This window comes from Jaculus jaculus, chromosome 14, assembly GCF_020740685.1.
Source record: "Jaculus jaculus isolate mJacJac1 chromosome 14, mJacJac1.mat.Y.cur, whole genome shotgun sequence".
Lineage (NCBI taxonomy): Eukaryota > Metazoa > Chordata > Mammalia > Rodentia > Dipodidae > Jaculus > Jaculus jaculus.
Window position 1 is genome coordinate 19,920,192 of NC_059115.1, and position 12,276 is coordinate 19,932,467.

At 46.6% G+C, this 12,276-nt stretch overlaps 1 protein-coding gene across 1 annotated transcript; it reads left to right on the forward strand.

Moving 5' to 3' along the window:
- Positions 1 to 220: 220 nt before the first annotated feature.
- On the forward strand, positions 221 to 10,738 carry LOC123454751 (sialic acid-binding Ig-like lectin 8). The gene is made up of 6 exons (XM_045133996.1): positions 221 to 666; positions 862 to 1,140; positions 1,341 to 1,388; positions 2,213 to 2,470; positions 9,408 to 9,516; positions 10,099 to 10,738. The coding sequence occupies exons 1-6, from the start codon at positions 237 to 239 to the stop codon at positions 10,154 to 10,156; spliced, it is 1,182 nt and encodes a 393-aa protein (XP_044989931.1). The 5' UTR covers positions 221 to 236; the 3' UTR covers positions 10,157 to 10,738.
- The last annotated feature ends 1,538 nt before the right edge of the window (positions 10,739 to 12,276 follow it).

The window sequence follows — 12,276 nt, forward strand, 5'->3', positions numbered from 1 at the left end:
CCCACTGAGCCTCCTCCCATGGGGAGTTCCTGCTATTGGAAGATCTCTCATCTTCTCCCTGGAAAGTAATATGTTGGGGACAGGGTCCAGGCCACTGTGCAGAGTGTGCCATGACAGACTGCTGAGAAAATCACGGTCACATCCTCCCCCAGCTTCCTGTGGGGCCTCCTTCCAGTTCCTTCTAGAAGCGTCCAATAGAGCAGACTGTCCATGGCGGCCCTGAGCTACAGCCAGACATGCTGCCGCTCCTTCTGCTCCTGCTGCTCTGGGGACCTGAGAGGGTGGATGGCGTGTGGAAATACCCTGAGGGTTACGTGCTGAATGTGCCAAGTCAGGTGACTGTGCAGGAGGGCCTCTGTGTCCATGTGCCCTGCAATTTCTCCTACCAACGGGATTATTGGACTGACTTACATCCAGCTTATGGCTTCTGGTTCTTGGAAGGATCCAATACAAGAAATGATTCTCCAGTGGCAACTAACAAGCCAGAAAAACCCGTCCAGAAGGCTGCTTTGGGCCGATTCTCCCTTGTTGGGGATCCAAAGGACAACAACTGTACCCTGGAAATCAGAGATGCCAGGAAGAAGGACAGGAAGTCATACTTCTTTCGGCTAGAGAGAGGGGATACAAAGTGGAACTATCAGAAACATCTACTTGTGAATGTGAAAGGTAAGTCAACATAAACCTCTATTCAGCCACATAGGAAGGTTATGGTTGTCACAGGACAAGGCCAGGATGTCACCTTGACCTCAGGGAGGCTGGGGCTGGATCATCAGAGCTTGGTGGGTGTAGGTGGATCAAAGCCTGCACTTTCCCACAGCTGGACCTCATCCATCCTCACTCAGTGCCTCTTCTGTTCACCAGCCCTCACTCACAACCCCCACATCGACGTCCCAGAGACCTTAGAGGCTGGCCAGCCCAGCAACCTGACCTGCTCTGCTCCCTGGGCATGTGAATCGGGCCCACCCCCCATGGTATCCTGGACTGTGGGCTCTGTGACAACCCTGGGACCCAGAACCACTCGCTCCTTGGTGTTGAGCCTCATGCCCCGGCCCCAGGACCATGGCACCAATCTCACCTGCATGGTGACTCTACCTGGACCCAATGTGACCAGGAGAACGACCACCTATCTCAATGTGTCATGTGAGTCTAGGCTAAGACATTGGGATGTCTAATGGAGTGGGGTCTCCAGAGCATTGGGGTCTGGGTCAGCTTCTGAATTCTGAGTAATGATTGCTAAAATCTGGGTTCTGGGCAGGTCAGGAGGGTCATGCCCTCACCATTCCTAAGCAGTATGGGTACAGAGCCTCCTACTGATTGCCTTTCATGTCTCCCTGTCCTAGATGCTCCACAGAACCTGACTGTGACCACCTGGGAAGGAATTGGAGGAGGTAGGTAGATCCTCTGTGGTTTTCGGGTGCAGGGGTCAACTTACCACTCCCTAGGTTCATCCCAGTGGCAAGGATCCCCTTTGGGAGACAGTGTTCCCTCCTATGTCTTGTCCCCTCAGTTTCGTTGGGACGTGTCACTCATTCTCTGGTGACCAAAGGGATAGGGTAACATTCATCAGGGAGAACCACACATTCTAAGCCTTTCTCATCCATCTATGCATCAATATTCATCTTTGACTCTTTATTCCCCCAATGGTTTTTATGTGAGTGCTTGCTCAAAGAGACGGGACCACAGAGCAACCATTCAGAATGCACAGAAATCTGACCCCAGCTGCTCATTCACTTCCCTAGAAGTGACCAGTGTCTGCACAGGTTGTATGATCCTGGCTTGTCCAGCAGAGTATCTAAGAGGTCAATGGATAGTAGCAACACAGAAAGTCCTCATTCTTCCTTCTCTGGTGCCTACTGCATGGAGGGACCCATTCTGTGACTTCTTGTATCAAAGGCAGCTGTGCCATTGATATACCTCATATCGAAACAGTGTGCAATGATTATCTTTGTCTATATCTGTGTGTATGGGTTTGTGTGTATTTGTTTGCTGAAGTCCTAAGGGCAAAAAGGATCTATGTCATATGATGTCTGTACCTTTGAGAGTGACAGTCACATTGCCCACACTGAAACCAGACCCATTTACATCTCTGCTGGAGATGGCTGAAAGCATGGATTTCCTGTAGTCTATGTTCCATGTTGATGTGTCCAACTCCCTCCCATGTCTCCTGTTTTCTTTGTTTTAATCCCTTTGTCACTTGGACCCTTCTCTACAGCATCCACGTTCCTGGAGAATGGCTCATTTCACCTCATTCCAGAGGGACAGTCTCTGAGTCTGCTGTGTGCGGCTGACAGCAATCCCCCTGCTAGACTGAGCTGGTTCTGGGGAAACCTGATTGTGAGCCCCTTAAATCCATCCAACCCTGGGCTGCTGGAATTGTCTCCGCACCATCTCACAGTAGGAGGAGATTTCACCTGCCAGGCTCAGAACACTGTGGGCTCCCAACGTCTCTCCTTGAGCCTGGCCATGGAAGGTAAGTGAGCATTTCGTTTGAGCAAAACAGGAGAATGTCAGCACCTGTCCATTCTTCATAGGCTCTCCCCAAAAAACAGTTCTCTTATCTTCACAGGACAGCTTGGCTCCAGCTGGGCTAAGCTCTGAGGCCAGGATTTTCTCTGCCACCAAGAGCCTCAATATTTTTTTCCCATAGCCAGTTAGCCGGGAGGAAGAAAGCCACTGGAGGGAACGGGCAACCTTAGTGTGCTGGTAAGACAAGATACTCATTGTTCAGGTCTGGAAATAAGGTGAGGTGTTTGCCCTGGCATAAAATTTAAGGGAACCCAAAGCAAAATAGCACATAAACAAACTTTAAACAATTCAAGATTGAAATATATGTGGCAGTCTGATAAGTAAGGCTAGATGCTAGGGTATTCTTGGCAACACTCTCCTGTTGAGCCATGCACTCAGGCAGTTAGCAGTTATTCTTGGTGTTCATGCTACAGCTGAGTTATACACCCAGCTTCTGGTCACATCTATGTCCAGACAGGGCTTCTTTATGTGACGTAGTTTGATATGAACACACTTTGTAGCATAGAGTGACCTGGAACTTGCAATTCTCCCTCCTTTGCACCCCATAAAATGTGGAAGGGAGGTCACTTCATGGTCCATATCTGCCAAACCACTGTGACTGTAATAAGAACAGCCTAACAAAGAATTTTTCAGAGAGGGTCTGTGATCTTAAGTGCTCTAATAAAATGGGTGTAGTGTGGGGGATCTCCGAGTTGCTTTAGATAGTGGACAACTCATATTTTCATAGTTTTAAGTGGGAACAAGAAAATATGCAGGGTCCTGGGCCAAAGTCTGAGGAGGAAAGTGGACCATGCATGGATCTTTCCTAATCTTCACCTCTCTTATGGGACATTTTCAGAGTCCAGGAACTAAGGCACAAGTGCCACTAAGCTTTAACCTTTCCTCTTTCGTGGCCAAGTTACATATCTTTTTTTGGCGGCCCTGACCTGATATTTGGGGTTAATGCATGATATTCCTTAGACCCTGCCTGCCCCAGGTAATTGATTGACATTGTGCCAGGGCCTTCTGAGCAGGTTGTCTGCTCCATTTCCATTGAGGCAGCCACCCTCATGCCTAGGACTATCAAGTTTACATGGCTGTGTTTATCTTCCCTCTTCAAACTACAACCATTCCATTGTCCACCAGGTTGGAATAACCAAACACCTCTCTTCTGCAACACTTCCTGGGGTGGTTACCCTAGGACCCATGAGGAGAGCGTGAATGGGAAGAGGGGCTCGGAGCACTGGGCACTTTTGTGTCTGGATGCTTTTAAGTGCTGTGGAGCAGGAACGATATCAGTCTCCACTTGTCCAGAGTTGTAAGTTGGGAGGTTGTAATCAACCACAGCTCCATATTGGCAAATATTTCTGTTCTGGAAGCTTCATAGAAGCTGGATTGTAGTGTATTTTGGTGAAGTGGCCATGATAGGGCACAGAAATGATTTTGTTCCTTTATGCATCTCTCACTCACTGAAATCAGCACACAAGCTGCGTCACCAGTTTTTATGTCTTTTCCCAAAGTAAAGACTTTTCCTATACCATCCTTGATAAGCAGACAAGGTTCTTACTCAAATCCCCTAGCCAATGGGGCCAGAGTTTCTGTCCAGAATGGCACTCTCAGAGTTTCTTCCTTGCCATATGGTGAACATAGAAGGATAAAGATTGGGAATGCTGGCATTCCTACAGGGGCCCAGTGAATTTCACTGCTATGACATACCCCAGGGAATTCTCTGACTCAGGTTGGTAAGCCTCTTGATGTAAAAAACAGGTCAGCTGGAGTTTTTCTAGTGACCAGCAAGTGCATGTGCTTTATGTCCTGGAGGGAGATTTTCTGAGCTTCAAATTTACTTCCTGAGAACATGAACAGCTAAAAAGAACACACTATGTAATATTTTGCATGTGTGGAGAAGAATTAGGGACAACACTAGGGCCCATGGAGGTCTGCACTTGCCATCGAATATTCTAGTCTTCCTTGTGATGGGGGTGCAGGGCTAGCCTTACCTCACCCTAAGCGCATTCCAGTGGCAGAGATCCCTTGTTGGAGACAGTGTTCTGTCCTATCTATTGTCCCTCAGCTTGCTTAGCATGTGTCACTCATTCTCTGGCGACCAAAGGGATAGGGGAACATTCATAAGGCAGAACCACACATTCTGAGACTTTCTCATCCATCTATGCATCAATCTTCATCTTTGGCTCTTTATTCCCCCAATGGTTTTTATATGAGTGCTCGGTCACAGCAAACATTCACAACACACAGAAGTCTGACCCCAGGGGCTCACTCGCCTCCCTAGAAGTGACCGGTGCTTGCACAGGTTGTATGAGCCTGGCTTTGCCCAGAAGAGTATCTGAGGGGTCAATGGATGGTAGTAACACAGACAGTCCTCATTCTTCCTGACTGTGGTGCCCACTGCATGGAGGGACCCCATTTTGTGACTTCTTGTATCCAAAGCAGCCGTGCCGTTGATATATCAAAACAGTGTGCAATGATTACTCTTTGTCTATATCTGTGTGTGTGGGTTTGTGTGTATTTGTTTGCTGAGGTCCTAAGCTCAAAATATATCTATGTCACATGATGTCTCTTCCCTGAGAGTGACAGTCACATTGCCCTCACTGAAACCAGACACATTTACATCTCTGCTGGAGATGGCTGAAAGCATGGATTTCCTGTAGTCTAGTCCATGTTGATGTGTCCACCTCCCTCCCATGTCTCCTGTGTTCTTTGTTATAATCTCTTTGTCACATGGACCCTTATCTACAGAGCCTATTGTCTTGGAGAATGGCTCCTTTTTCCACATTCCAGAGGGCAAGTCTCTGAGCCTACTGTGTGTGGCTGACAGCAATCCCCCTGCTAGACTGAGTTGGACCTGGGGAAACCTGAGGTTGGACCCCTTGCTTCTTTCCAACCCTGGGCTGCTGGAATTGTCTCCACACCATCTTAAAGTGGGAGGAGATTTCGCCTGCCATGCTCAGAACACTGTGGGCTCCCAACGTCTCTCCTTGAGTCTGGCCATGGAAGGTGAGTGACCACTGGGTTGGAGCAAGACAAGAGAAGGTCAGCACCTGTCCATCCTTCACAGGCCCTCCACAAACAACATTTCCCTTAGCTTCACAGAAAAGCTTGGTTCCAGCTGATTTAGGCTGTGAGACCAGGATTTTCTCTGCCACCAAGAGCCTCACTGTTTTCTTCCCATAGCCAGCTAGCCGGGAAGAAGAAAGCCACTGGAGGGAATGGGCCCCAAGAGTTTGCTGGTAAGACAATGTACTTGTTCTTCAGGTCAGACTTAGGTGAGGTGTTTGTCCTGGCATAAAATTTAAGTGAACCCAAACAAAATAGACATAAACGAACATTAAACAGTTCAAGAATGAAATACATGTGGCGGTCTGATGATTAAGCCTAGATGCTAGGGTATTCTTGGAAACACTCTCCTGTTGGGCCATGCACTTAGGCAGTTAGCGGTTGGTTATTCTTGGTATTCACTCTACAGCTAAGTTATACACCCAGCTTTTGGTCACATCTATGTCCAGACAAGGCTTCTCTACATGACGCATATTGATATGAACACACTTTGTAACATAGAGTGACCTAACTTGCAATTCTCCCTCCTTTGGACCCCAAAAAATCATGGACTGGAGACCTCCACTTCATGGTCCATGTCTGCCCAACCACTGTGACTGTAAGAAGAACAGCCTAGCAAATATTTTTCCAGAGAAGGTCTATGAACTAAGGTGTTCTAAGGAAATGGATGTAGTGTGGGGGTCTCAGACTTGCTTTAGATACGAGCCAACTCAGAATTTCTCCATTTTAAGTGGGAACAAGAAAATTTGCAGGGCCTGGGCCAAAATCAGAAGAGGTAAGTGGACCATGCATGGATCTTTCCTAATCTTCACCTCTCTTATGGGACATTTTCAGAGTCCAGGAACTAAGGCACAAGTCCCACTAAACATTAAACTGTGTTTTTCCTCTTTTGTGGCCAAGTCACCTATCTTTCCTTGGCAGCCCTGACCTGATATCTAGGGTTAGTGCATGATATTCCTTAGAACCTGCCTGCCCCAGGTAATTGATTGACATTTGCTAGGGTTTTCTGAGCAGGTTGTTTCCTCCATTTCCAATGCTGGCAGCCACCCTCATGCCTGGGCATATCAAGTTCACAAGGCTGTGTTCATCTTCCCTCTTCAAACTACAACCGTTCCATTGTCTACCAGGTTGGAGTAACCACACACCAGTTTTGTGCAACACTTCCTTGGGTGGTTATACTAGAACCCATGTGCCTGTGAGGATAGTGTGAATGGGGAGAGGAGCTCAGAGCACTGGGCACTTTTGTGTCTGGATACTGGTACGTGCAGTGAAGCGGGAAAAATATTATTCTCCAGTTGTCCAGGGCTGTCAGTTGGGAGGACGTAATCAAAAGCAGCTCCACGTTGGCAAATCTTTCTGCTCTAGAAGCTTCATAAAAGCTGGACCAGACTGTATTTTGGTAAAGGGGTCAGGATAGAGTACAGAAATTATTTTGTTCCATATGCATCTCTCACTCACTGAACTCAGCACACCAGCTGCGTCACCAGTTTTTATGTCTTTTCCCAAAGGAAAGACTCTTGCTATACCATCCTTAATAAACAGACAAGGGTCTTAACTCAAATCTCTCTCCTCATCAGACATTGGGGCCAAGGTTTTTGTCCAGAATGGCACTGTCGGGGTTCCCTCACTGCCAGATGGTGAACAAGGGAGTTTAGAGATTGAGAATGCTGTCATTCCTAGAGCAGCCCAGTGAATTTCACTACTATGACATACCTCAGGGAATTTTCTGACTCAGGTTGGTAAGCCTCTCGTGATATAAAACAGGTCAGCTGGAGTTTTTCTAGTGACCAGCAAGTGTATGGGCTTTATGTCCTGAAGGGAGAATTTCTGAGCTTCAAATTTACTTCCTGAGAATGTGAACAGCTAAAAAGAATTCACTATCTAATACTTTGCTTGTGTAGAGAAGAATGAGGGACAATAGGGGCTGTGGAGGAGTGCCCTTTGTCATAGAATATTCTAGTCTTCCTTGTGATGTGGGAATATTCAGAATCTATTAAAAAACTTTTCTTTCAAGGAGAGCCTGATGTTCCTACACCTGGGATTGACATAACAGTCCAGAACTTTGGTTGGTCTCAATCAGACAATAGAAATACGTGATGTGCAGTTCCCTTCTCATTTCTGGGACAAAGCTCCTGATCAAAAGCAGCTGATGGAGGAAAGTTATTTTATTCTGGATTGCAGTCTTGAGGGGACACTCCATGATGGCAGGGGAAATCATGACATGAGTAAGGGCTGTACATCACGTCGGCCACCACACGTGGAAAACGGCAGTATGAGAGGAGCAGATCTCAGACAAGGGGAGCTACGCCACTACAAGGGGAGCTACGCCACTACTACGCCCATCACCAACATCAGACCTCCTCCCCAAGGCTGCACTGCCCAAATTGCCACCAGCTAGGGACCAAGCATTCACCCACATGATTTTACAGGGGCGTCTAACTCAAAGAATCACAGTTAGTGAAAACAGAAACTTCACTACTCAGATGAGATATTGTACATTTCACTTTTTCGTGCTCTGTTTATAAAACCTTTCAAAAAGAGGTTAATGGGAGAAAGTCTCTCTGCATTACAATATGGATAGTGATAAGTTGGAGAGTGATTAAACCATCATACTGCCTTTCTCATAATGAAAACCAAAGATTGGTTATCTTCCAGTCATCCTTTATGTGAATCACAGGACCTGCCTTCTAAAATTCTAGGGTTCTTTTCTTTTTCTTCTATTTTGTTTGTGTGCGACAAGGCCCTTTCACTATGCATCCCAGGATTCCCTGAAAATTTCTATATGCTCCTGATGGTGAAATCCACAGGTACCACTCTCCTGAAATATCTATTGTCTCCTCCCTATCCCTTTTCCTGGTCAAATAATTGCCCATAATTTTCTGTGTGTTGTTCCCAGCTTGGCTTTCCCATCCATCTGCGTTGCTAGGAGCATCCACCCATTTTCCCTACTAAGCCTTGAGCTTATTCCTCATCTCCCCCAATTTCCTATCCATTGCCAAGTTTATCTTCACCCCACCCTGCTCATAGATATGGCATCTCTGTCCATCAACAACATCTGCGACATCTTCTTTTTCTTGAATAGATATGTATATGAGAATGTGTACATGCATATGTGTGCCTGTATGTTTGGATGCCACCTTATATCCTGTGGTATCATTCCTTATGAACAGTTCACCTTTTCTGAAAGAAGGGGTATCTTTGGCGTGGAGCTCTCCAAAGCTTGACAAGCTGCCAAATGAGCATCAAGCATTGACCTCTCTATGCCTCCCCATCACTGGGCTTCTAGACACTCACAAACTTCCTTGGCAATTTCCCATGAGTTCTAAGGATTGAATCCATATTGTCTTGCCTCACCAGACAAGAGCTGTATTCAATGGGTTTCTTCATCATCATACTCTTCCTTCTGCACTTATGCTATTGTATTGTTCAATAGTTCTTGAGAGAGTCCCTTCCCAACAGGGACTCATTAATCCACTTCTTTATCTGCTACCTTCCCTGTCCCCGTTCTCCCCACATACAGAGACTTTTGCCTTCATCACCTTCACTCTCCCTCCTCCACAATTTCTCCCACTATAGCCCATGTCTCTCAGTGTTCACTTCAGAAGGGTCATAAACCCAGAACTGGCCCTGTCCTTCCCCTGTCCAAACTTTTCAGCACCCGCTGAGCTCCCAGCACCTTCAGCAGTGCGTCTCTGTGCAGAAATAAGGGGCAGGAAAGCTGTCGGGGTTTTGGCATGTCACCTGGAGAGGTGTTGGGATATGTAGTGGAAAGAAGTGCTGGGACAAGGATGTCATGTCCTCCTTTTTCCTCTTCCTTTCTGTTGCAGATGAGAAGCAAAAGGACTCCTGGCCACTGGTCTTCACTCTGATCAGGGGGTCTGTCATGGGAACTGTCTTCCTCCTCATCTATGGCCTCACTTGGATCTACTATACCAGGTGAGTAGGTCTGCCCCTCTCCAGTGTGGCACCCCAATTTCCAGCTGGGGTAGAGCTGTCTTATACCACCTGTTGTTGTTGCTGTTGTTGTTGTTTGTTCATCTTCTTCTTCTTCTTTTTCTTTCTTGTTTTTGAGGTAGGGTCTCAATCTAGCTCAGGCTATCATGGAATTCACTATGTAGTCTCAGGGTAGCCTCAAACTCATAGCAACCCTCCTACTTCTGCCTCCGGAGTGTTGGAATTACAGGCATGTGCCAGTACACCAGGCCCACCTGTTATTCTTAAGCCACTGAGTCTGATGTGAGAGCCTATGGGTTGTGCAGGGGTGCCGGTGTCTATGGTGCCGGGCTCTGACACTTCACTAGTCCCCTCCTTGTTGACTCAGGACGTGCCGGTGGTCCGAGACCAGGAAAAGGAACATGGAACTGTCACTGTTGGCTTCTCCCTGGGAGCTCTCAAGTGACACCCCACACCATCCCTCAGCCCAGTGCTCTGATGCAGAGGTGTCCTTTGATGACTGTACTCTTATCACTGTAACATTCCTCTGTTTATGCCTACTACGTATTTGTGTTTTGCTTCTAGATTAAAATCACCGTCCACTTTGGTCCAAGAAACTTCTGCCTGCAGTGAGCATTGGTGACCATAGAGACTCCTAACTGGTCACAGTCTTGAGAATGAGAGAGTGGGCAATGCTCAGCCATAAATTGGAAATGTGCATCACCCCTGTATGGCTGAGGGACCATGGCAGAAAAATGTGGCAGCATTAGAGCTGGAGAAAGTGGAGGAGAGGGGTGGAACTCTGTCTCCTGGACATGGCCTGGCTGTGGCAGTGATCACTGAACTTACACCAAGTGTGGTTTCTTGCACAAGACCTGTGAAATGTTGGGCCTATGAATACTTTGTTAAAGAAGAGGAAAGGGCTATGAAGGGAGATTTGTGTATAAATAATAGTATTATATGGGAGGGAGTATTCAAGGAGGGATTTTTGCATAATTAATGGTTTATGAGGAAGGGAGTTACCAAGGAGGATTTTTCTGTGTAATTAACGGTTTATGGGGCAGGATGTTATGAAGGGCGATTTGTGTATAACTAATGGCTTATGATTGAGGGAGTTGTAAAGGGGGATTTGTGTATAATAGTTTTTAGGGGAGGGAGAGCCACTTTCTTCACTGGTGAAGCTATTGGTAAGTTGTCCATGCTCGAACAAGTTACTGTAAGGAAAGTCACTAGCGGCCGTACACACGGAGAAAAAGAGATGAAATTAGAAGGGAAACTGGTTGGAAGAGGATGAGGATTGGCAGTGGGGAAGGGTTCATGAAAGTGTGATGGGGGTAATGTGACAGAAATGCATTGTGTCCATGTAGGAAAATGTCACAATCTTATTAGTATGAATAAAAATATGAATACATCCTGTATTTTTTCGTTTGTCGAGGTGGGATAATGCAGTAGCTCAGGCTGAGCAGAATTTCATTATGTAGTTGCAGAGTGGCCTCAAACTCACAGCAATCCTCCTACTTCTGCCTCCCAAGTGCTGGGATTCAAGGCGTGCGCCACCACATCCTGCTAACAAATCATTTTTATAAGTGTCCTAGTTAGCTTTGATTATGGCTCACTCACTACAGTGCTTTCTTGTGAGCAGGACCTGAGATGGAATCCCAATGCTCACATAAACGCCACGCATGATCCTATGTAACTACAGTTCCAGTTGTGTGGAGGGAGAGACAGGAGGATTCAAGGGGCTTACTCAGCAGACATTTAGCTGACTTTGTGAGTCGTAGATCTATGTGGAAATTTGAATATGAAATGTCCCCCACAACCTCATGTTTGATAAGCCTCACTCTCAAATCTCCAGGTGATGTCTATTTGGGAGGTTGAGGCTGGCATGGGTGTGCTTCTGGGGTTGGCTTTGGGGCATTGAAGGTAGGCTCCCACTTGACAGAGTTCAGCTCACTCGCTTGCTGTTCCTTCCCAATTGCTCTGGCAAATGTGATGCCCAGAATCTGATCTATTATGCTTATCTCATGAGATGAAACATACCTTCAACTCTTTTATCCTGATAGAAACATCCTCTTCCCATAAACTACTCCGGCTTGGGTGTTCTACCCCAGCCATGAGAAGGTGAATGGAACACTTGTCATTTCTGAGGCTCCAAGTGCATGGACTACCTGAGGATGACACATGACTATTATCTCTAGCATGTACATGCTCAAGCACACGTGTGTCTACACACATATGAACATGCATCCACATACAACTTCCCTTGCTAACCCGATAATTTTAAACACAGGCAGTGGCTCTTATGGTTATTCCACATGTGTTATCCCATAAACTATGAATCTGTATCTTTCTTAAAAAATTATATAGTTTTACTTATTTATTTGCAAGTAGGAACAGATAGAAAACAGACAGAAGGCATGGGCATGTCAGGCACTCCAGCCACTGCATCAAACTCCACATGCACATGCCTTCTTGTGCATCTGGGTTTACATGGGCACTGGGAAGTTAAACCCAGGTAGTTTGGCTTTGTAGACAAGATACTTAAGTGCTGAGCCACCTCTCCAGCCTAGGAATCTGTATTATTCCCTCACCTATGTTGAATGAAGCACAGATCAAGCGTTATGGCTGTGGATGAGTGTCAGCAGCCCTTGGGGACCAGAATCACCAGCCATGACAGTGGCTGATGCTAAACAGTCTTCCTTGCTTTGACCATCAGGATCTCACCCAGCTTGCTCTCCCACAGCCTACTCTGACGAGACAGCA

Coding starts and splice junctions, on each gene's coding strand:
- LOC123454751 (XM_045133996.1), top strand. CDS start 237: ATGCTGCCGCTCCTTCTGCTCCTGCTGCTCTGGGGACCTGAGAGGGTG. Junction 1,389..2,212: donor CTGGGAAGGAATTGGAGGAG/GTAGGTAGATCC, acceptor CCTTCTCTACAG/CATCCACGTTCCTGGAGAAT. Junction 9,517..10,098: donor ACTTGGATCTACTATACCAG/GTGAGTAGGTCT, acceptor TTTTGCTTCTAG/ATTAAAATCACCGTCCACTT.